The sequence below is a fragment of the Mugil cephalus genome, chromosome 4 (genome assembly GCF_022458985.1).
Source record: "Mugil cephalus isolate CIBA_MC_2020 chromosome 4, CIBA_Mcephalus_1.1, whole genome shotgun sequence".
Taxonomy (NCBI): domain Eukaryota; kingdom Metazoa; phylum Chordata; class Actinopteri; order Mugiliformes; family Mugilidae; genus Mugil; species Mugil cephalus.
The window spans coordinates 19,056,191-19,081,628 of NC_061773.1; the positions used below are offsets into that span (position 1 = coordinate 19,056,191).

General features: G+C 43.0%; 1 protein-coding gene across 12 annotated transcripts in view; it reads right to left on the reverse strand.

Moving 5' to 3' along the window:
* magi1b (membrane associated guanylate kinase, WW and PDZ domain containing 1b) overlaps positions 1 to 25,438 on the reverse strand; it is a 131,970-nt gene that overhangs the window by 51,367 nt on the left and 55,165 nt on the right. For 9 of the 12 annotated variants that reach the window (XM_047581874.1, XM_047581870.1, XM_047581873.1 and 6 more), the window contains exon 2: positions 20,378 to 20,494. In XM_047581874.1, coding sequence (XP_047437830.1) covers positions 20,378 to 20,494 — 117 coding nt within the window. Of the gene's footprint in view, positions 1 to 4,897; positions 5,230 to 12,302; positions 12,689 to 16,317; positions 16,450 to 20,377; positions 20,495 to 25,438 lie in introns of those variants that run through there. The other 3 variants (XM_047581877.1, XM_047581876.1, XM_047581875.1) reach the window with 3 other exon arrangements.

Genomic DNA, 25,438 nt, shown 5'->3' on the forward strand with positions numbered 1-25,438 from the left:
CTTTTCCCCCAGGCATCCCAGCAGAAGGTTGACAGTCACAGAGCTCTATGTGAATGCCAGACACGCACACTTGTTGGCCTGTAATGGTACAAACAGGGTTGAAAAGGCAACACTTCCTGTCATAATCAACAGCTGTTGCCCCCTGCCAGCCAACACGCACATATGTACGGCTACATGTGTGCACACGCACCCACTGTGGGGAGGTGCCACCAAATGGCATGGTCTGAGGCCCTAGCGGAGGATAATCACTTAATGGAGCTTTACGCACTTCGCAGCGCACACACACACACACAAACAGCTTCATTACCATAACCACTACAATGGGGGCACTGTCCTGTCTATGCTTTGTACCACCTATGGTGACCAGATTAGACCCCTATTATTAAGAGAGCAACTTACGTTGAGCACCTCTGCTCAGCTTTGCACACGAGGCTCTGCTGTTAGGAACTGAAATAAATTTAAAGCTATTATGTTTCATCAGGATGAGACAGCAAAAGGCTGACGGAAAGTACGCACATAGGAGGGCATTAAAGAGGGAGGGAGCATCCCTATGGACATCCACACAGGTGAAACTGATACTTAACTGTATTTACTGACATTCACTATGGAGAATTTCTAGTAGCGATCGACCGATATGTCAGTCTGCTGATATATCAGGCCGATATTTGCGTTTTTGTTTTTGTTTGTTTGTTTCTTTTACTGGTATCGGTCGATACGCGAGTGCATTCGCTGATACATTTTTTGGTTATTTATTTATTTTACTTTTCTGACTCTAGAATCGCCCCTGCTTGTGCCCTACCCCCTTTTTACCTTTTTATTTATTTTGTACACCTAAGAGCATTAAATATTTTTTGAGTTCCATAAATATTTATGTTTTTGGTTAAATTGAGACAAGTGAAATATGCTGAATATAGACCAGGTAGCTTCGAGGCCTATGATTCCTTTACACATCATCTGTTGGTTTATACTTAATGTACTTATACTTAATAACGCTAAGAAAAGTCATGGAAGAAGTTCATTGGTAATCTTTTCGTCTGAAAAGAAAAGTAAGCAGGAAGTCATGCACGCTTTGCAGCATTCTATCTGCTATGTCAATATTTAATCATGTTTCTATTTTCTTAAGTCAATCCAGGTAACACTGCAGGACCAAGCAGTATAAACTGCGATATGTTCAGGTACAGAGTGCACCAACTCCCTAATGTTTTGACGATTTGAATAACTGCTGTTTAGTAGCAGTTAGAGTACCAGGGATGACTTCTTTGTGTCCTTTCAGTTCTCATAATGTGTTAAAAAGAAATGGATAAAAAGACCATATCTGGTGCACAGCGAATGGCGTATTCTTTCTCGCCAGAAAAACATAAGCCATGCAGATGCTTCTCACTGCTTTCAAACTAGGTTTTTAAAAATGGGAACTTTCCCAGAACCCCTTTAGAGGTCAAAAGTGTCAACATCCAGGGCAAGGTCAACAACATCACCTCCAGTATCATCAAACTGTGCACAGGGATGTACACTGCTATTCACGCTGAGACTGGCCATAGCGAAGCTGGTGACGGAGCAGCTGGTTGACAGGTGCAAAGACTACAACTCATATCTTAAAAGTTGGCAACAGACTTCTAACCCGATGCGACAGATGGTTTGTAACGCAGACCCATTGGAGAAGTCGTCCTTGGAAGCCATTCAAAAAGGACAGACACCTCGGCAACAAAATTAAAAATAAAGTTGGCAGGTGCCTGAACGATCTGTTTATCAAAGGCTAAAACCAAGAAATCTGACCACTGCTTGCTATCATTAAATACAGTGAAGCTAAAATGTGGCCAAGGCTACAATAGGGCTGGTTGATCTGAATCACTGCGCTTCAAGCGCACTGTGTCAAGAACTGCAAGATGGATTTTAAAAAAAGGCTGTGAATCAGGTTCTTGCAGCATGTGCAGCATTAAAGACGCTACGCTCCTCTGCATCCCATACAGTATCATTAAAAATGTACAGAGTAACTTCCAAAAATTTCTGGTGCACGGCCCAACGCCTCAGACAAATACACTCATTCAAATGTGTCTGCTCTCAGTTCAGGAGATGTTGCACCAACAAATATGTTCTTTATGTTCCTCAAACATAGGAGTAAGAGGCTTGTCGCCCACAAAAGTAAGAAGGACCAAGCAGAACAAGAGCATCTCTGCACAGACTGTTGAGAAACAAAGAACACAAAGTATTAATTATGCAACATGCCAGAGAGCATTTACGAAAATTATAGACATTTTAACTGCTGTTTAACCATGACAGAAAAAGAATTCCAAAAGTCAGGTAGAGTCAACCTACATTTGATGTACATACTATTTTTTGGTCTTGTTTCTTCTTATTCTCTGGTCTTATTTGGTCTTGTTACTTCTCAACCAGAAGAGCCAACAGACAGCAAACCTAATCACACTTTACATTTGATGCTTTAGTAAAAACTCATCAAGCATCACTTAAATAATGTGAGGAAAGTTGGTAGTCACAATCCCAATGAAAATCAGCCCACCGCCCTACAGTTCTACACAGATCACTTTTCTTTATTCGATCGGTACTTACTCTGCATATCAAGTGTACGCTTCCCTTCTGGCACACAGTGACAGAAGTGTAAAGCACATTAGTGATTAAAAATGATAGTAAAATATTGTTAAAACCTAACAAAGCAAATCCGTTGTTATTCAATCATCTGAGTAAAATGCCAGTCTCATTGTGTGCCATCAGCATACATCAGCGTCTGTTTGCATTTTTAGCGAGACATCGGATAATTTCAGTGATGGACCCCCTTCCACCGTTCTCAGAGCCAACCCTACACACTTAATGTTGTAAAATAACACATGAAAAGCCTAAAGCCTGTCAAATGTGCCAGAAGTGCAATCATCATTATATTTCATTACATGCTGCCATGTATGTTTTATTTTTTTTTTAAATGTAGGTGCACTAAGCCAGAGCTCATTTACCACAGTTGAACCAACTAGATCAGCTTTGAAGGTACCAATTGGTTTGTTTCTGTAGGTAAGTAAAAATGAACACTGGATACAAGCGGTAATTACAGGATTGTAGTTCTTTAACCTCCTGAGACCCTGCGTCCTCATATGTGGACGTCTTAGGCTTACCTGTTGTCTTCAAAAGGAGACACTTTTGTCACAAAGGGTCAATACACTTGTTTATGTATGCTTATCAACTTTTCTAGTTCACTTGAGCAAATTTAACAAATTCGTAAGTACTCGTTTGAGGACGTTGGGATTTCGTCATTTCCAATTCTGCTTTTGCATTAAAATAAACAGTTTTACATTCTGGTTCATATTGGGGACTTAAATTGTAATATACAGTAAAATAATCCCTGTGTCCACATATTTTCTACTTCCCTATCAAAGGTGACGCTTTTTTTTACACACATATATATATATATATATATATATATACTTCTTAGGATCTACTAATCCCAAATACCTAAACATCTTAATCTTATTTTAAAGAAATTATGGAGCATTCCCAACAAATGCTTGGGTCTCGAGAGGTTAAACTGCGGTGACAAAGCCTGTCAATTTCCATTCTCTATTACTTACCGTGATATTGAAGAAGTTATTTTAGTCTAAAGAGATTTCTTACTTTTATAAAAATACAACTGGTCTCAAGCTGCTCTTTCACAGTTCCCAGCTACTACTTTAGAATCACTATGACCTCAGCATCAATCACAATGTTTCTCCTCTCAGGACTGGGCTTATCAGCTACAGAGAGCATCAAGTTACACCATGATGTCTTCCAAACCACAATCAATGAATGACAGCAATTGGTCACAACCCTCGCCGTGACCTTGGCCTTCCCACTTTGTCTATGCTGTCACTCAGATTACAGAGAATCAATATCAGATTGTGTCCTCCATGTCTTCTTCCCATCAACTCGACTGAACCGGCTGAACTGTCGTGTCCAGGGGTCATCTCGGTTCAAGGACAACAATGAGGACAATAACATGACGCCCTACTGAACGCCATACGCAAAAATCAATAGCAAATAGCTGCTTTTTACAGTTAATTACTTCACAAGATGACTAATGATAACAAATCCAAGAAAGCAAATCTAAAACTACCTATCCCTCAAAGAGTAACCATAAGACTTGACACATCTCCATTTCCTTAGCTGGTTCACGCCTCTAGCTTGTGTTGAACAAACAGTGAGGTCTTCCTTCCTCTTTATGGGAATAAATAAAAGACAAAAGTGTTGGATGTCTCGATCTGAACAAAACCATTCACGCAAAACCCAAACTAGACCTGACGATTAAAACAAAGCGGAAAAAAAAAAATGGATTTACACAATATATGGAGGATCTTCACCTCTCAGAGCACAACTACTGCTCACTGGCAGAAAAATCCAAGCAGCTCATCTATATTTAATTGATGACAGACTATTTTAAGGGAGTGTCTGCCCTTCTCGTGGCTTGCCAGACTCAGACTAAGGTTGGTGACATTTGTGAAGGCGGGGGATGACAAAAAGATTACATTTGAGAGTACAATGACATTAAAAGAAAGACCAAAATGACTACGTTATTTAATTGCGCACCACTGAAACATCTTCCACAACACGATGAAAGAGAAGGAGAGGTAAATTACCATCACTTCAACCGTGATGAAGTATGAGGGAAGACAGCAGCTCGGCTTGACAACAACACTTTAACACAGGAAATAATTAAAATGAGCCACCATCCCCCTACCACAGTGACATCTAAACATGTGAAAATGTAAAAGGTGTCTGCACAGGCGTGTACAACCTGGAGACTAAAAATAACCATGTGTGAAAAAAAAAAATTTCCTACACTTGCATTCCCCGAGAGCAACACAGCACCCTGGGTACACATATCCCCCAGGCCTGGCCTCGCATTTCAGCTGTGACCTACATTTAATTCCCTCCACAAGGACAATGCCGAGGTTGACTTCTTGGACGACTGCGTCTTCATTAGGTCCGCTTTCACGATCCAGCGTGATGTTCTCCAGAAGCATGTCTTTCATGATGTCACAGGAGGAAAGTGAACTAGTTTCTGATACCTCACTCATATTAGTTTTCTTTCTCTTTTTGCGGCCTCCAAAACAACCACAAAGCTTCAGTGATAGAAGACTGAACATGACTATACGCTGATCCTACGAAATGACACCATGAGATCCAGATGAATGTGTCCAAAAATGCCTGAAAAGTATTCCCACAAAAACAAGTGTCTTTATCCACCTTTCGGCTTGCATTGAATGAGATTAAAATAGATCCAAAATGCCTAATGCCTTCTTGATGAATTCTGTAGAATACTGTAGAATAACAACTCCACAGCACTATTTGGCAAAAAAAACACACATGCAGACTTTCTGTTTGCTGGACAAACTAGGAGGAGGACCTCTTTCTGACCCCCGGGCTGTTAAGACTTAAAGGGGAGTGTAAGTAAAACATTGCTCCACCCAAATCTGAATGTCTCCCAATACCAGTAAAGAACTCACGGACAGAGAAGTGGGCCAAGGGGTTAGGACGCAGGGTTTGAGGTGAGATTCTGAAAGCACACAATGTAAGAGAAAATGACTGCTATGACCAGGGAAACAGAAAAGAAAGTCAATCTACCCCGAAGCAGTCACACAACAGGCATAAGTCATTGTGTCACAACTGATGACATAACGGCATCAGTTAGAAAAACAAGACTAATTGGGTTAATGCACACACAGCCCGGATGTCACACACTGTGGTTATATTTAGAAATATTCTGCACGTCACAGCTATTTCTGCTCTTAGAAAAAACACTTTTTGCAGCTTCCATCCAGTCTAATAATGTTTATGACAGAAAACTGAGGCACCGTGTGATGCCACACCCGGTAGTTAAACCTAGAACTGCTTTCCATGAGGATGGGGACTAGTCTCATTAGACCAGTTAGTCAGACTCTAAAGGAAACACACATGTGACACTAAGAACACTGAGAAAATTGTGCGATTTTAATGTGGATTCTGATCACCTCAGAAGACCAAATGATCTAACGTTCAGTCAGACTGAGGTGTTCATAGACTACAACAACTGATGCACATGATTCAGAATGACCTACATACCAGCTGTCAGAAGGTTCACACCATGCACAGTAAGTTTTCAGAGTTTGGTTAGAAATTCTTTGTTTGGGCAATTCGGAATTTGTGTATCAAACAAAACGAGGGGATCGTGAATCGTTTCAACATTTTCATCATCGTGACGCGATCAGTGCCATGAGGGAAAACTAGGCCATCATAAATGTGTTTGGCAATTATTCATTATCATAATTGTTCTATTAATAGATCCAGCTATTCTTATTCGCCTTGTGTGCTGGCATTCAGGTCATTCAGGACAGGAGCGCCTTTCAAGTGGTCTGCAACTGACATGGAGACGGTGACAAGGACTACAAAAATCCTGACAGCGTATTTGGGAAATGTTTGCACTCTATAATGGATAAAACACACATGAACCGCTATGTCTTTAACCTGATTGAAATCATTGCGACTGCTTACATGGATTAATCAGATAAATGCATTTACAAGCCAGGACACATCGATAAGTACAACTTCTCTCACATGGAAAAGTGGTTCTACCAGCTGTGGGGTGTCAAGTCGGACAGAAATATCAAGAAGTAGTTTTCTTCCTCAATTGAATTCATTCAATAGAAGAAGATGAACCTGATGACCCTCTCTTTTAAACGGTACAATTTCAGCTTTGTTCATCCTTTCGAGTACTTATTTTTTCCACCGCCACGTCCCAGAAAATTATCACCTGATGTTTGCTCCACGTAGTGCAAACATGAGCTGAAACGGAGCATTTATTTCACACAGAGAGAAACGAACAGATCAAGCCTTCACATGGATATTAGGCACTAATAGGGATGGGTATCGGTACTCGATACTTTTTAGGTATCGACTGAAAACAATCCAGTACAGAGTAGTATCGTAACTGCAGCTGTCAAGCGATAACTGCAATCGGTTCTTCTTGTAGAACAGATTGCAGATGTATAAAAAAAATAACTATTTCTATGGTTTTCCTTTGATTCAATGTGCTGCGTGATTGGTTCACCACCGCAACAACAGTAGTTTGTATGGCGGTGAAGCAGCTTTTCGTGCTGCGTCTGTGGCGGATTCGGCTGTTCAGTGTTCCGACCGAGATGCCACCAAAACACCGTACTGCAAGCCCGCTGGTACTAGTAAATGCAGAAAAGATTATTTTGGGAAAGACTTTGGGGAAAATCTGATAAAGAACCTCATCAAACATGGAGTAAATTTGAGGGTGGAGAACTGCACTGTGTTTGCAAGGTCGATTACTTTAACGTCAGCCCCATCTTAGGGTTAGGGTTACAAAAACTTCACGTAATGTATAAATGGCTCCTAGGCTAACTACACTCATCCTTTGCATGTTAAAACATTTATTCTTAAGTAACTTCTTTTCTGAATGTTAGCTGCTAACACTAACTTTCTCGCTAATTTTTACCAACATCAACTATAGTATCAACTAGTATCAACTATAGGACGTGGAGGATTGACTGGTCAGTGGCTACATTCACTGTTTTTGATGAGGTACTTCATCATGTCGTTGAAACATAATGTTGAAAATGACACAGTCCGAATAATACCAAATAGTACAGGTTTGTACAGTTAAAAAAAAAAATCACTAATTTGTGTCAAAATCTTTTTGAATTTATCTATTCACAAGTATCAGTATCGTTTTAGGGTACTGGTATCAGTACCAGTATCTAAAATTTTTAAATGATACCCAGCCTGGGCACCAATATATATTATTGAATGAGATACCTATGATGAGGTATTATCTCCTCCACTTTGGCCATTACTGTGATTATTAGTACAATACTAGTGTCCATGTAAACACAGCAATGGTTAAAACCGTGTGTGCATAGAAATATCTACGATATAGGATGGAGAAGAAGCGGTTCTCTCTTGGACTAAAACTTTCATAAGCATGACCCAGAGGATAGTACAGTGGTCATGTGGTACTCCCTTCGCTGCCCTCCCCTCCATCTCCCCTTTCTGCTTCTTTCTCTCCTCCCTCATTATTTCCTTTATGCCTTTTTTCCCTCTACCAAACCAATCATTTGTTCTTGGTCTTTGCATCTACAATACTAGCAACTCTCTCCTTTAATCTTTAAGCCATCATTCGTCTGTTCGTTCATACAAAGTATATTAAGAAAATTAATACCACAGACGCCTCCTCCCAGTCTCTGATCTGCTCATTTGTGTTTTCTCTGTCTCCAGTACATTTGGCAGTTGTGATAACTGCCTGTGTGGCCCGGCAAAACTGTTCCCGCTTTTGGGATTTACTGGAGGACAAATGCGGTTTTTCTCAAGCCGCCGACTGAGACCCGCCAAGATCCCAAACCCTGTTTTGCTGCTCTGATGTTGATGATGTCACGTAATCCAGAAGTAGACCAAATAACTACTGCCCCAGTCCTCCTGGCTGCTGCACTGAAACAAAGGCCGATATGGAGGATAATGATAATCACCATCCTCTAATATTCTGTACAGTGCCAGGAAAAGGGAGGCTAATGAGAATCACGCTGAATAGACACCGACCAGTCACAACATTAAAACCACGGACAGTAGAAGTAAATAACATTGACCATCTTGTGACAATTCAGTGTTTTGCTGGGAAACTTTTGGACCTGGGATTTGTTTGGGTGTTATGTAGACATGTACCACCCACCTGGACCAGACCACCCCATAGCAATGACACTCCTTGATGACGGCAGCCATCTCCAGGAGGATGCAGCTCAAGGTGTTGACTTGGCATCCAAAATCACTAGATCCCAAACTGATCAAGTATCTGTGGGATGCACTGGAACAAGCCTGATGCACAGATCCCCACCAACAACATCCTGTTGCCAGACATCACATGCAACACATAACATAGAACTGTAGGGAGACCTATATATCAGGAAGGAGGTCATAATGTTACACCTGATCAGTGTGTATCTTGGATATCAATCACATAAACCCTGAAAGGTTATGTCAAAACCTAAACATTTTCCCACAATATAACCACAGACATTCAGGTATGATACGCTAGTCGCTGCAAATGGAAGCAAATGGAGGCAGCTTCCCTTACGCAGGGATTGAAAGATCAGGCGAGTCCACATCCTTCTAACTTCACACCCCCAGATTTATTTATTCAGCTTCACACCCATACAATACTGTCTTTTCTAACATGATTTTCTCCGGAACCGAATGACTTCATTCCTTAAACTTATTAAGGAAATATGCAGTGACACATCCCAGCATGTCTAGACCTACACCAATGCAGTCACCATTTAACTGACCCTTTGTTGCCTTATGATTGGTTTGCTGACTACAAATTAGAGAGCCTCTACTCTTTGTCAAGTCAAAAGCCTGTAATAACAGTGTCTAGGTAGCATAGAGGACATTCTGTACTAACTTTATATACTATACAATTACTGAATATAAAATATTATCATTTGTTTCAGCAGTTCTGAATTTTTATGTACGTTATTTTGTCCACTTGTTGACAGTACTTCTGCAATTGTGACAAACCACAATTACGAGTTTGAACGCAAGCTTAGTCTGCAGGTTGTAGTCAATGTTTTTCTAGGGGAATAGACCTCCACAATGCTAGTCATGTTACTGTTGAGGAAGGACTTGGCAAAGAGTAGGAGCTCTCTGACTGCAGACCAATCAGAAAAGCCAACAAAGTGCCAATTTGAAGATCAACTTAAGCAAGAAAGTGGTGGCGGAACAGCACGAACCAATACAAACTAAAGAACACTAAGGGATACAAAATGCCCTCGGCTTATTCTATTATATCTTCAGTACAAATCGGTGACATGACATGAGCATCAATCACAGCTCTGCTGTCCAAAGCCAAGAACATAGACTGAGGTGATGAAGCAATGGGCTGATATTTACGCCAACAGTTCAGGCTCTGGCCTCAATAAAGGCCTCAACACAAAGCAAGAAGATGGTTCTTCTTAGTCTTGCCTGTTTTAACTAAAACAGAATGCCTCTATGCAGTGAATCCTGCTGCTTTGAAATGAAATATGATGACTTTGTTACGTTAAAGGCAGGCCTGGCAGTGGATTGAATTAGCCGGCCGAGTCACTTTATTTTCAAGTCAAACCCAACGCATGTATGCCATCTACTGTGTTCCCTTCACAGGCAGTATAACATGGAACTGTGCAAAAACAGTGCAATGTACTATTTTCAAAGAAATTCACACATAAACACTTTTGTTATGCAGAGCATTTATGGTTTTCATCTTGGGCAGTAGAGCAGAGAGCAGAGAGAAGGCAGGAAGGTGAAAGGAAGTAACACACATTAAGCATGTGGCTAAAAACCAAGCCATCATTCCTCAATTTTCTAGTGTAATCTGACATACGTGGTTTTCTAACTGTCCACATTTTGATAATTATATTTGGTTTGGAGACCATCTGCCTCGATGAAATAAGTGGCCATTTAAAGAATATTGTAGCTGGTGGATTCCGTGAAAATCTGGCTACAGACTCAGACCCAACTGTTGTACAGAAGCTATTGGAGGAGCACTCCTCGAAATCACCGCAATAAACATGCTCTCATGTCAAGCTAGCCGGCTAGTCCACATTTTCCAAGAAGATACCGAGGCATGTTCTCTTGGATAATTTTTCGAGACACACACAACTGCAAGCACAAACACACAAACGCGAGGGGAGAGATGGCAGACTGGCGTCGTATCTCAAAACCAAAACAGACCCATCCACCATCTTGGCTAGAGTCAGTGTCTTTTTTTGGAGGGGGGGGGAGACATGCACACAGACTGACACATACACACACAAAAAATGTAGGAGGGGTGATGAGCTGACTGGGGTCTGTCAGCTCGGCAGGGGGATGGAGCCATCTGTCCCAGTAAAGGGTTAATCCAACCAAAGGCACAGGCCACAAATTCCAGCATTTATCTAGTCATCACATTTCTGGCCACATTTTGTTTTGTTTTGCTCATTGGTTTGAGAGAAGGAGTGGTCACAATCCATCACGCAGCTTCCGTCCCACCTGATTCTTCGAGCCTCCAAAAATCTCCTGAGGTGGCGGTGACAGGGAATTAAATGGCAGAGGGGGGCAGTCTTTTGTTGTGGGTTTTTAATGATTGGGGCGGATGCCTTTCATTTGAGATGTGTTTTGAGGTACGGAGGTTCGGAGGTGGTGGTGGTGGTGGTGGTGGTGGAGGAGGGGGGCTGTTTTCACTGCTCTGACTGACTGAAAAGGGGCTTGTGAAGAAGAGACAACACACATACCCACCACAATGAGATCAAAACAGGCCTTTCTCTGAACATGTGATTCGTTTTTTCCTCTTCACATGCATTTTTTAAAGCTATGAATGATTCCCGTACAGACAGACGTGGGAAATGTGAGCGAGAGATTAAAAGACAACAACAACAACAACAAAAAAAAAAAACCTGAGGGGCCGGTGTGAAGCTAAATCAGGCAGAAACCTGCCTCAAAATGCCCCCCGCACACACTCAGAGCCGGCCTTTGTCTTTTCATTCCACCCAGAAAAAAAAAAAAAAAAAGCACCATGGGCTAGCTACTACCTACAGCAACATGGAAATGGGAAAGAAAGGCTTTAAAACGATCCATTTAGAGGGGTGGGGAGGGAGAGGGATGGATGGATAAATACAGAGATGAATAAGGGGGGGGGGGGCAGCGGTGGTGGTTGTGGTTGTGGTGGTGGTGGTGGTGGTGGTGGTGGAAGTGGGGGGGGTCATCCAGACATGAGATGGCTCGAAAAAGGAAGAAAGAGAGGAGAGAGAACGGGGAGGAAGGAAAAAGGGAGGATGAAGGAGAGGCAGAGGCTAACCCTAGCATACCAGAAGCTCCAGACGGACGAACAGACAGTTTGCTTTTCGGAGGTAATGGCTTCCAATAAGATCACACATGTCAACAGATCACACAGCCTTAACACAGCCATCACAGAGCTGAAGTGCTTCCACACACACACATACACACACATACACACAGTACGCGGGAAGTGACACTATGCCCACACATGCACAGGCATCAAACCGGGCCACAGACAAACACACAGAGACACGAGCGTACCTTGAGACAGACAGACACAGACACGCACAGCTTCCGTTTGACCACAACACATCAGCCTCCATTACTGCCAGCGGTGTGCCTCCGTCTCCCTCCTGATGCTCAGCCACCCTCGCCTCTCCATCTCCATCTCCATCTCCATCCATCCCCAACCCCCCCCCAACCATTAAATCACGGCAACTCTCGCCGTCCCTTCCGCCAAACCAGACTCCAAAGTGAAATACCTCAATCGGGGAGCCTGCGAGGGGCTTCTGCTCCGTCCCTTACAGTCCACAGAACAACACCACGGTCGACAGGAGACACGGGGAGAAGAAGAAGAAGAAGGGGGAAAAAAAATCCAATCAGGTGCAGACGAGTGGAAGAAAAAGCAGTGCAGATTCACGGTTCCTTCTCCTTTCCGCCTCCCTCTCCCTCTTCCTCCTCCTCCGGCGTGTCTGTCCTCTGTCCAGCTTTGGTTTTGTGATGCTAAGCTAATAGGAGCTAAGCTAAGCAGCATCCACACATTGGCTTATAATGCGCTCCGTCTCATACCCACACACACACACACGCGCGCGCACACGTACACCAATGCTGGGCTTCTGTCTCTCCCTCTCTCACTGACTGAGCCCCGCTGTTTCCCGTCTCGCAGGCACCCAACATGCACCCGCCCACCTCATCCCCCCCCCCTCCCCCTCTCTCCTGCTCCCTCCCCTTCCCTCGGCTGGTCACCCCTATCCTTTTTGCTCTCGCGGATCCCGTCAAACCTCAACAAGCGCCTCAGCCTCTTTTCTCTCCCCCAGAAGAGAGGTATCGATGCTCTCGCGCACACAAACTCCTACAAACGCTCTGGATGCTGAATAAGTTCCAAACGAGTCATCCTTGACCAACGTGCGAGGAGGACGGGAGTCGAGGGAGGGACCTTTACAGAAAACTATTAAATAAAAAAATAAAAAATTGGATACATCGTAGTTGCATACATTTAGATATAAAATACAAAAGAAGTGTAAGCGCAATTCTTTGTCACAATTATTTGTAGGTGTTACAAGTCCTGTAGGATGGAAACACAAAGGAGGCTGGAGCTGCTTTGTGAGGCAGTGAGCCGACAGAAACCCAAAACTAACAAAATTGAAATATTCAGAAAATGCCGCTGCTCGAAATACGGACACGGAAATGATTCTGCTGAGTCAAATTGGCCAACTAAGTGGCACAAATTTGTGCAAATTTAAGAAAAGATGCATCTTGGCGCAGGGCTCATTTGTTATGCACTGTGGTCAGAGGAGGGGGTTGGGAAAACTCAGAGAGCAGAAAGGGAACGGGGTCAAAGGTCGTGTGAAATACTCAAAGATGTTAGCGTGCCCATCAAAGCGACTTGTGTTATTGAGTGCGGTGGACAGTATTGTTGTCGACTCCTTTTTGCGTATGTAACAGAGGAGCAACTCCCAGCTGGAAAAGATTTAAGCTAATTATGGGCAGTGGTGAGGACCACTTTTTTTTTTTTTTTTTCTTCTTTCCAGATTTTACATTGGAAGCAGCTTTTCGAGGTCACAGCTTCAGGAACCCATATATTAACTGTCAAAACAGTTTGCTCCATAAGTAAAATTTACATACAAAACCAAATCAGGATAGAGTTCTTGTCCTTGTTTGAGTTAATGAATGTTATTCACTTCACAGTACCAGAAACATATCGGGGATTACGCCAGAACGATTCCAAAACCAGCAACAGAAATCCCTTCGTAATGCCTACAACGATACTTTGGATCAGGAATTACTGAGTACGCCAGTCTATGCATCAATCTCTTACTATGTTTTTCCAGTGTACGGCTGCCAAAGGGCAGATATTTTGATAGTTCTGGTGAATCCTCCACGAATGGAAATACATTTTTCTCCACCGCTCCAGAACAGTGGCCTACACAGAAAGTCGTGCTGTGTAATTACATTTCATACATCTCAATGAGGTTAGTGGTGTAGAGCAGCATGCTACGTTGTGTGGAGACAGCACGTCTTCCTTGTACTCCTCCAACAGTTCAAAGACACACCTCTGAGGTCGACTGGTCATTGTAAACGTGAATGGTTATTGACTCTCGCTCAATCACAAGATAAGTGGCTATAGATGAATTATATATGACATACACATGTAAATGGACTGGTATCTGAAAAATACTCAAAACTATCTGTCAGGACATCTCTAGCTCATGTAATGGTCCTAAAAAAAATGGATGACTATGGATGGAGAATTTTATCAGGTTAAATTCGGAGCAACTGTAGTTGTTGACATTTGTTTGAGATTATTTTATGTGAAATCATCAAACTGTAGTTCTGTCTCTGATTGTATGAGCTATAATTTCTAAAACTATGAAGGAATTTCAAAACAGGCCAGGACAAAGACACAAAGTAAGAATTTAGAATGAATCAGAACCTACTCTACCTGTTTATATTAGGGCTGTCAAAATTAACACGTTAACGTATATTGATCCATCTTCATGATTCATCTGATTAAACATTTTAACGAACAGACCTTTCTGACAATGCATTTCGGGCAGTTTGCCCAAGGAGAGTTACCGTTGCTAATGCTAATGCTCAAATGAGCAGTTGGCCTGGTAGTGACAAACTGATAAATATGGAAGATGCTAAACAGCATGTTGACCCTCTCAATGAGGAATTCGAGTACCAAAAAGACAAAACTAAATTAAATAGTTGGCCTGTCACTACTGGATCAACTGCCCATTTGTGCATTCACAACGTTAACTATCCTCGGACAAAGTGCCCAAAACGCGTTGCCAGAGACGGTCAGAGTCATTTTGCACCGCAGATGGGTTAATAGCGTTAAAATTTTTAATCAGATTAGTCACGATGATGGATTAATACACGTTAATTTAGACAGCCCTGGTTTATATATAAGTAAATTTCTCAAACTATATCTGAGCTCCGTCCCGGGCGTGTTGGTGATTGAGTGTGTCGGGTGGAGCAGGTGGGATCTGTGAATCCGGGGGGACTTCTCCCATCATTCACCCCCTGTTTGACAACACTCCTTTGACTCCTGCTAATAGCATTAACAGCACAAAAAAAACATCTTCACCAGCATCAATTCAGCCTCTATTGTTTCCCTCGCAATCTCTGTCCGATCTACCTGCAGCATGCTGGGAACTTCTATTCAAAATGTAATCAAACTGGTATTGTGCCATGACCTATAGTCCCACAACTAGTGAGGTTTAAAAAAAAATGGGAACACATTTAAGGGAATTTAGGGAACATTTGAGCATATATTGGATTTTCTTATATGTATAGTCACTTTCTTGCCAAGTAGCCGGTAACACAGACAACACAACTCTTATGTTTGTATAGAGACACTAGCTGGTTAGCTTAGCTTCGTTCAAAAAACAGAAAACAAGTATGTTTGGATAGAGCCCCTCCCCTTTTTTGTGTTAAATTTACTATGCTACGTTTTCTATTAAGACACGCATAGATGTCAAACTATTGCTTTCATTTAAACAAAAACAGCATTTGATCTCACAATTATTACTTTTATCACAACCTGAGGAAAACAGGTCTGTACTAATGAAGCTGAGCTGTTCAGTAGAAGAAAAGAAAAAAACTGGTAGAACAGGAACTCCACGGAAAGACGTGTCCGTGCCCTGACAAAAACAACAACCCTTATATCAAACATGACAAATATACACAGACAAACAGAATATTTAACTGCTTCTCCTCAGTTAGCAAAGCCACCACCTTCTGCTCTTTAGGAATGACACATCCATTCCCACAGTCGGAGCGTTTCTTTTGTTCAGGTAAAACAATGTGATTGCATCCGTGGGTGAAATCTGCCACCGCTGTGCACAGACAGGAACTTGGCCGTGTCAAACACCAGCACGGAAAAGTCCGACACAACCGCAACTCATACCTGCACATATGTTTTTGTTAGCTTGCCTGGCTAGCTTGAATCAGCACAGATTTGAGTGTGAGTTTTTTTTTTCCCCCATCCCTCCATCCCCTCTCTCTTTTTCTCCTCACTGCCCATCCCCCCCTTCTTGCCCCCATCCTACACCCAAACTCCACCCCACCCCACCCCCACCCCGATCCCCGCGGCTTCAAGCCCCCCCACCACCACCCTCCGAGCCGTCCTCTTAGCCTATATACGGGCTGTCCAATCGTCTGCGCTGCTACTCCTGCAATTCATCACACGTGAACGCGGGCTCTTGCAAACCTTGTTCATTTGAGAAGCGACCGCCGAGCCATCAGCGTCGCATCAACGCTGCTACTTGCCTCGATGCAGGAGAGACCGGAGCTCCCTTCGCGAGGCTTGCCGGCACAGAACGGACAGAGCTTTGAAACCAGGTGTAAACCCCAACACAGCAATCCTCTCTTCTTCGTCTCCTGCCTCCGACTGCTGACAAGTGGCAGGGAAAATGAAAGAGGAAGACAAAGACTGACACGGAGGGAGAGAGGGAGCAGCAGTGGCGGCGGGAGGACGAGAGGCAGAGGTGTCATGAGTTTGGGGGGGTCAGGAATGAGAGCAGGACAGAGGGAGTGGAGGGCTTGCTGGGGATAATGGGACACTGGGAGGGTGGGAGTGCTCAAAGTGCGGATGGGGTGACCACAAGGGAAGCAGATGAATGCCCCAGCAGATGGGGGAGGGTGAGAGTGCTGTGCTTCAGAGTTTAACGGGGTTATAGGGACAGCTGACGTTTTGGACATGAGAGTGTGGAAACCAGTTGATGTTGAGAACCCCACTTCGATCAGGCACCCCCCCCACACACACGGCTGGACACACAGTCGATGCATTTACATGCAACAGCTTAATTGAGCTATACCCAAAATTCGACTTTCTGAATGAGGTCCTTGTCCCAGTTTAAATGTAACAGAGAAAATCGAACAACCGACGGGAACATGTCCTCCTCCTCCACACTAGGTGGCGATATGTGTCTTTTCAGCAGATTAATACAGACCCCTTCCCAGTTGACCTATTACATCATATAATAAACAACTGGAGTTGTTCATGTGGCAGACTGGCATTTCAAACAACAACAAGATGGCCAATAGTTCAGCTTTGTTGATCTCGTACAGAATGTGCGCGCTACTTATGGTGCAGATAAGATGGCGCTATCCGTCACAGACATGAACGCCATATGCTGTTAGAGGGCTTCTAGCTTTCTTGCATGTTTAAGGCGTAGTCACGCTGGTGAAAATCGATTTCCAATCGCATTGTCTACGCGTCTTAGTCGAATAAGGAGAACTTCAACATTAGCCGGAGTAACACGTTCACATGCGCTTAAGTTGTCCAGTTAAAGTCGGATTAAGGCAATAATTTTTCACATGCATGTAAACGTACTGATAGAATAGAATAGAAAAATAATATTCATCCCCTGGGGAAATTCGAGTGTCCAGCACCTTGTACACAACTCAGACATCAACATAACACACCAACAAAATACGCAAAATCCACATAAGTAATAGCAGCAGTTAGAGCAGAGCAAACGGAAAAGGAAGACTGAATAAAAAATGTATCTTTTTGTCTTCAAGTGCAATCGGGTAACTCTAAAACAAATAAATAAATAAACGCTATAGCATTCATTGTAGATATCCTTCCCACCCTATCTGTTTTTCATTTCCAGTTTGAAAACAGCCAATTTTGAGGGCTGTTAATGGTTTGTGCAGCCCGCTTGTTGACCACCCACAATCAAGCAATATTTTTAATGCCAGATTATAGAGGTGCTCTGTCTGACAATCTGCAACAATCACTCTACCTCTAATTACAGGAGTAAAAGCACCCAACACATTTATGTCAGTCCACTTTAGATGTAGAGGTGGTCTGGACCACATAGGACCGCATTCTTTGAGCAATGCTAAGATATCCCGTATGTCAACATTTCATGCACATGTTGGTGTGAGCCATTCGGATCAAGAAAAGCTTGATTTCTAACAGGGTAGGACGACACGTCATGCAAACAACTGAATCTGATCCAAATATGACGCTTAGACTCCACATGGTGACAGCCAAGCTAGCGAAAACCACGCTTCTGTTTTTGGTTAGGAGACGCTGGAGTGGTGGTGGTGTGTATGGGTGGCACAGAGAAAACACTCATTCACCACAATGGTAAACTGTGTTCAACCCCTGCTGTGCTGCACGGCGCTAGAATCAACACGGTTGGCATGGGTGCCTCGCTCTTGGCAATGGGAGGGGAGTGATCATGGTCCATATTGCTTCTCTTTTGACTCCAATTGTAGGGCTGTAAGGAGCTAACGGGAACCTCCGCTAGCACCAGGGAAACTACCAGCTGACCAATAAAAAGGAAGCTACATATAGGATTCAATTTGCTACCAAAAGGCTAGTTCATTCGGACTGTTCACAAGGATGAAGATCGTCAGCATAGACAAAGATCGTCAGCAAAAAGAATTAGGTAGGAGGTGTTTGGGCCGAGTTACCATTTTTTCATTTTTAGGCAGGTCACGCTTCTCCATCTGTTTCTCCACCTGCTGCTTTAATCACACCTACACATTCACATGGACGGTGCCTCGAACAACCTTTGGACACGCGTCAACATGGGACACACACTGACCTCTCACATTCGCCGGGCAACAGCGGAAGCAAATCCATCTCCCTTACATATGCTTTTCTACGCAGTTGCTAAGAGCGTGAAGGGCGTAGGGGAGCATTTATTTACGGACTTACTACCCACTGTAACATGTCCTCCCATAACACAAAAGAAAAAAAAATTAAGCCGTGGCAAAGGATTTGTAAACTTAATATTCCGCTAAGAGAATTACCCTCTTCTACAAGTGCATGACAACAAAACCTTTACGGTCCCATAAAACACATGGCCCGGAGAGGACCTTCATGCTTTGTTTACTGCTAACAACACCAGGATTTTTTTTACTGGTGTGCCTTAGACCACTCAGTGATTAAAATGGCCATTATGGCCAGACGCCCACCCTCTACCAGTGTCTGGTTGACATATGGCAGCGGAGGTAATGCAGATAAACTCCCTCAAACAAGCCTCCAGAACACAGGCAGCAATTGGTGTGAAAAGACCATGAATAAACCAGCAGAAAAAAACACACACACACGGACGAGAACCAGGACTGCTTTGTGTTAATGAAAGAAGTTCCTTCTCAGATCAACGTTAGCTGCGAGACAGGCAAAAGGCAAAATAATAATAATAATAATATGCTAAGGTTAAGTACAGTGACAGACAAGCAGAAAAAACAACAACTGCTTACTGCTGATTTATTTGCTACTGCGTACATATAATTCTGGGATATCCTGAGGTATAAATGTGAGATGTAAATGACATGAGGCCACTTGTGCAAATAAGAAAATGAAGAACGGAAAGCAGCGGAGAAAATGACAAGCATAACGTCACTCCTGGCATTTTGTCTCTTTTCCTCTTTTGTTCCCGTGTCTCCATCTTCTCCAAGTGAGGCCTGCTGTGACCACAACCAGCAGGGAAATTTAGCTCCAGTATTGTGACAGTGATGATGAACCGGGCCCTGATTGGTCCAAACCGTTGATTTCAGTGCCGTATGCAAATCGAGGAGAAGACGAGACCGACATCACGCGGCCCGGTTCGTCGGCCCGTCCCTCTGGGTATTTTTCTCCCTCCAAACAGGACGTGTTATTGCATGTTTCACTGTGCTACCACGGCAAAAAAAAAAAAAAAACGCAGCAGCTCCACATTCTTAGAAACGTAGCATTGAGGGGTGTTTTTTTCTGATAGAAGGGAAGAGCAGCTACAGGAGAAATAGGCAGCATCAGAAAAGAAAATGCGCCTTTAAAGCTTTACCCGGGATTTTAGCACCAAGACAAAAACCTCTATTATCGGACGGCACTGCCAGTTCTGGCAGAGGAGACACTGGCTAGCAATAGAGGATGAGGGACTTGGACAGTGCCAATAATTGTTCGCTGTATTGACTCAGTGGACATGCGATATCACTAGCCTGTTCAGTGTGGAGTCACAAGACTTTTCCTCCTTACCGAAGCAGACAATATTAGCCAAGCAAATACAGTGCTGACAGAATGGGTGGAGGGTGCAGCATGGCTCATCGCTCATCAGGTGGGAAAGTTCACTTTGGAATGAAGTTAATAAAACAAAACACACTAAGGAGGTAAGAAGTAACCAGTAACCGGCCTGTGTGGACAGCGTGGAGTGTTTGTGTGGGGCAACTGGACTCAACACAACGAAAAGGCTTCACAGCACCTCACATGAACAAGGTGCGCGAAGCCACTGTGTCAACGGGACTGAGGAGAATTTCTCGTATAAATGCGAGGACACAGAGAGGACAGAGGAGCAGCGAGAAAAGACAGAAGAATGGCGCGTGGACTCACAAGGCACGGCGTGGCGGTAGAGGTTGTCTCGGATGGTCTGCTGCAGCTCGTGGTCAGGCGACGACTTCTGGAAGCGCTGGCTCAGATAATGCTTCAGGTCCTTGTTCAGCTTGCTTCCTGTCATTGTGAACGCAAATAAAAGGACATGACGTGAGTGGTTTAAAAAAAAAAAAAAAAAAAAAAAAGGCTAGCAAACATAAAAACAGCACAAGGGAAACAATGAAGCTGCTAGTCTGCGGTGAAGTGTCAAACGACCACGCTGCTTCTTGGCTCCCTTAAAAAGAAATACACAAGTGCATCTTTCATCAGCGGCAAAACGAGATGTTGAGTGTGTAGTGCGTGAATTGTTCACTTGCCATTGTCACTCAGAGGGGAATCTGGCTGCAGGCTCTCCCTCCAACCAGCCGGGACATGCCAAAACTAAGACTGGCGGAGGAGCCCTCCTACCGCTAAGCCATCTGGACCTCAGACACACATTAGGCTACTGAAGGGCAGCATGGCTGGAAAGTGTCCGCACGTATGTGTATGTGTGTGTGTGTGTGTGTGTGTGTGTTTTTCTGAATGTGTGTCAGCAGCGTGTGGCTGAGTATCCATACTAATGGCAGCGCTGTGCACGTGCAAACGCAGAACAAACAATGTGACAGCACAGCAGACGAAACGGGTGGAAAACGTATGCCGCCGCTGCCACGCAAACACAAAATGAGGCAATTTACCTCGTGGAAACGACAACGGCTCCATCTAAATTCGTAACAATGCCGTTTGAGGCAACAACGAGACGTCTCATCACGTGACGTATTACTGCGTGCGCCCGTGATTTCCTATACACACATGATTTATCTCCCATCTTTGCATGGCTGCTGAGACCATTTTTGGTTGTCTTGGGCAAACAACCAGTCAGAAAGGCCCTGGATCCTGTTTCCATGGAAACTGTGTGTATATGTGAGTGTGTGTGTGTGTGTGTGTGTGTGTGTGTGCCTGCGTATCTGTTTAATAAGATGATTGAGATTGTTAGCAGAGTACAGAAGAGGATTCTTCACTCGTTGGCAAAATGATTGTAGGTTGATAGAATAAAAATGCAAGTGACACACCCCACAGATCAGATATGACTGCTCTTTACTTTAATGTCACACAAGATTTTGACTGTCACACATAACAACCTATGTGAGAATGTGACGAAGATTAAAAGGGGGTAAAAAAAAAAAATGTATCGACTGAAATGTAGTGTAGACGTTGCATAGCTTTTGTGAGAGAAAACATTTCATTACTTTTCTTTTTAATCCTTGTGATTAGTATATAAATTTTCCCTGAAGGATTCGAGCTGTTTCCCTGAAGGAATATAAGTAGACAACGTGGTTGTTTTCTTTTCTATTTAAACTCTTCATTAAGATTATCATTTTGTCTGGACCGAACTTTGCACTTAAACACGCCACAAAGACTACCACACACTGTGTGAGCATGAAAGGAAGTAACTCTTCCCACCAGCAGGTGGCAGTAGTCTGTATGCATCATTCAAAAGGGGTAATCAGTATTAGCTGGGCAGCTAGGGCGACCTGAAAACTGTCGTACAGAGCTCAAACCTCCTGAATCATGCAGACTGGTGTACGGTTTATTAAATGTGGATGATTGTGTCATGAAAATATTTTTATATTTCAGTATCAGATACAGACGTGGCATAGTTTGATATTGATATCGGCCCGATATCAGCAAAAAAAATCGACTTGCATCTAAAATCTCTCAGCCCGGATGCAGCATGCAGAGCCCATGTGATCGTAACAACAGCGCGCGCTAAGGTGCTAACAACGTAGCAGGGAGTAGGAGTGGCGTCGGCTGTGTGTCAGTATTTTTTGTTCAAGTCCGAAAAAGACGTTGTTATGGACACGTTCCTTGGGGGGGGCACAGAACCGGGAAAGTTTAATAAAACCATTAGAAGCAGCATCACAACAACAGCATGAAGATTTTCACAAAGACTACGGAGTCAAAGAAACAAACCTCTGGCCAAAACATCTGTTGCTGACTATTGTTCTCTGTTTGAGTAAGATGACTTGATGAAGCCATTTCTAGCATTCCACACTACAAAATAATTAATAAAGGTATGTATGATTGGTGCTGATATCGTATTGGATTGATAACAGTATCGGCCAAGGCTGCAATATCGGTATTATATGAGAAATGAAAAAGTTGTAATCGGGACATCCTTAGTAGAGACTAGTGCTGACGGGGGGGCACACCGGAAAAAATGGCACCAAACTGGAAAATGACCAACCATCGGTCTGGCATAGTTCACTGACTACATAAACAAATTCCTGGAGTCCATTTAAGAAACCATAATTAGGCTCATGGCAAACAGATGATGAGTCCGTTTAGTAAATAGTCTGAGAGGAGAGGTTGAGTCTAAGCTCTTCCTGGGAGGAAGCACTGCTCCTGGCGCTGCCCCATCCAGACATATCACTCTGTTTTAATCCTCACAACAGGTCACAAGCTAACACTCAAGCCAGCAGAGAGAGAGGGGGAGAGCCTAATACACTCCCTCATGAGCTCTTGTACACAATTACTAAAGAGAAATAGGTTTTTCTCATAGCTAGACCTCTAACTGGTGGTGCGACGCTGTGGTAAATTGGGTTTGGACGATACCCGACCAGAGCAGACGTCTTAACTTCAGAAGAGTTTAGGTCACAATAGGCATACATCAAAGAAACCAGGTCTCTAAATTATCGTGACAAAGCGGATGTTGCACTTAGTAGCAACATAAGTCGTTGGGACATTATATTCTATGGACAAGTGTATGTAAAAGGAAATGAAGTATCAGCGAATAAAACTAATTCACAGTTGCCTGTCAGTTTAACCATGCTAGCTCTTAAAAAGTTCACGTTACGTCTGAAGTCGTTTCGTCCCATTTTTGACCTGCTAATTCACGTATGTGCCTCCATTAAAGATGGTATAGCTACACATTTGATTTGTTTGATTGAAAAAAAAAAAAAATTGGAAAACGAATCTCCGCCTCAGGGAGATCAACAGGAAGACCGATCTTATGGGAGTGGACCAAAACTTTGTTCTGTTTTGAGATCTGAGTGAGCAGCGGGCTGCACAGTGACAAAATCAGAACGCGTCAGGTATTTCCTCGAGTAATTTAATGGGATGTCGCAGGATGTGTTTCACACGAGATAAATTCCCGGGTAGCTTGCACGGTCATTTGACTCGGGATGCAGTGCCGCGGCAACCCTATCACACTACCGAAAAGACCCGATGCGACCCAGGGCATCGTGGGATTTTGATGCAGTGTGAAAGGGGCTTTAAGGGGCTTTCACACCTATTCTTATTCCAATCCAGTGAGTCATCGATTAAGTATGTTTCTATGTTGCATTTAATCTTGAGTCGGTTCATGACCAGCTCCTCCCCTTCCTGGATTCTAGTATTCTTAAAACTTGTGCCTTAGCCTTACATTTAGGGATAATTATGTTGGTTGATTTAAACATTTCTGATAGATAATGGAGTAAAAAAAGGAAAAGCTCATTTATAGGTTGCACTATGCCAACAGTGTTTAAGAAATCTAAAGGACCTATCACACAAACTTTAATCCAGTTATGTGGAGTTCATCCTCCTCTCACTCTCTCCTCATGTATGCTTATCTTGATGAATCACACGCGCTTCCATGAAAATGAAAAAGACGAGATCTGCACACAACAGCATAAATAACAAATCCCTGAAGGATTTCCTCACTGGTAAATGAGGGAAAGATAATTATGGAGTGTTAAAACAATGTGGTAATAAGTGGATAATTTAAACGATTCTTCCCGTATATCAAACAATAAGTAGGGAGCCACCCTCTCTACAGATTTGCTTACACAATGATATTTTCAGACTTCTTGATCTTGATGCATTCTGGTGCAAAAATGCAAACAATCTACACCAGCGGCACCAAGTGAAATGAAAGACAACCAGCAACTAGCGTTTAATTGGCCTGTGCCAAAGAATGTATGAGGCCCTGAAGTCAACTCAAACTATTTTGCAGCTACTCAACTTAATATGCTGTTGCTGTTATGAGGTCAAATACCATTCAACCACATTTCCTTTCCCTTTCTCCTTCCTGTCCACTTCTTAAATCAACTGCTGACTACTTTAAAACCACTCTCCCTAAGTGCTCCCACAATGTGGGGAGTTTCAGTTAGTTTTTTTTATTCTTTTTTTGTCAGTCCAGCTGTAGCGCGACATAATATGGAGTGAAACGAGTCTCGAGATGGTCAGAAAAGCGTGTTCCATGATAAACAAGTGAAACGCGAGATCCACAAATTCGTGGTTGGGTAGTCACAAATGTGTGCTGAGCAATGTGATGCACACACAACAGTCTGGATAAATATTATTACTCCATGCACATTTATTTTCTTGCAAATTCACAAATGTCATCGTTCAACTTCACAGAGCTCCTCGTTTTTGCTTTCAAAAGGCTTCACGTGGACTCATGCTGCTCAGACCCACACAGATCCACAAATGCATGGTGCACTTCCAGGATACTTGGAAATCGGAGGTTTAGGCAGCGTGAGAGAACGTTACAGGGATAAAAACCTCTACTGATATAACTTGTCTCTTCTTGTTTCGTACCAATGCTGAAATCAACACAGTAAAATAAGCTGCTGCTTGGGGATGGACTTATTCTGCTGAGTCAATACACTGATGTCCTGGAAGGACCTCTGAGTAGTTAGTCTGCCTCTAAACCAATTGTATTATTATATTTTATTATTACTGTTTACAATAATGAAAACTATCAGACAGAAACTCATAAGCTCCGTAGTGATTCTACGGATGGATGGTGATATCTAGCTACATTTGACAGTTTGGTGCGCCGTTAATTCCAAGTTTTATGGTTCATAGCTTTTTTTTTTAATTACCTGAAATTACACAGTGGTCTAATTTATGTGGTGACCACCCAAATTCACACACAAATCATTTTGCTTTTTCCCTGGATCATGAAATATGGATTTGGAGACTAATCACTGTATATATATATAAGATATGTATAAAAATATGTATAAAAAGTGTGTGTTCTACCAGCAACATGTCATCTAT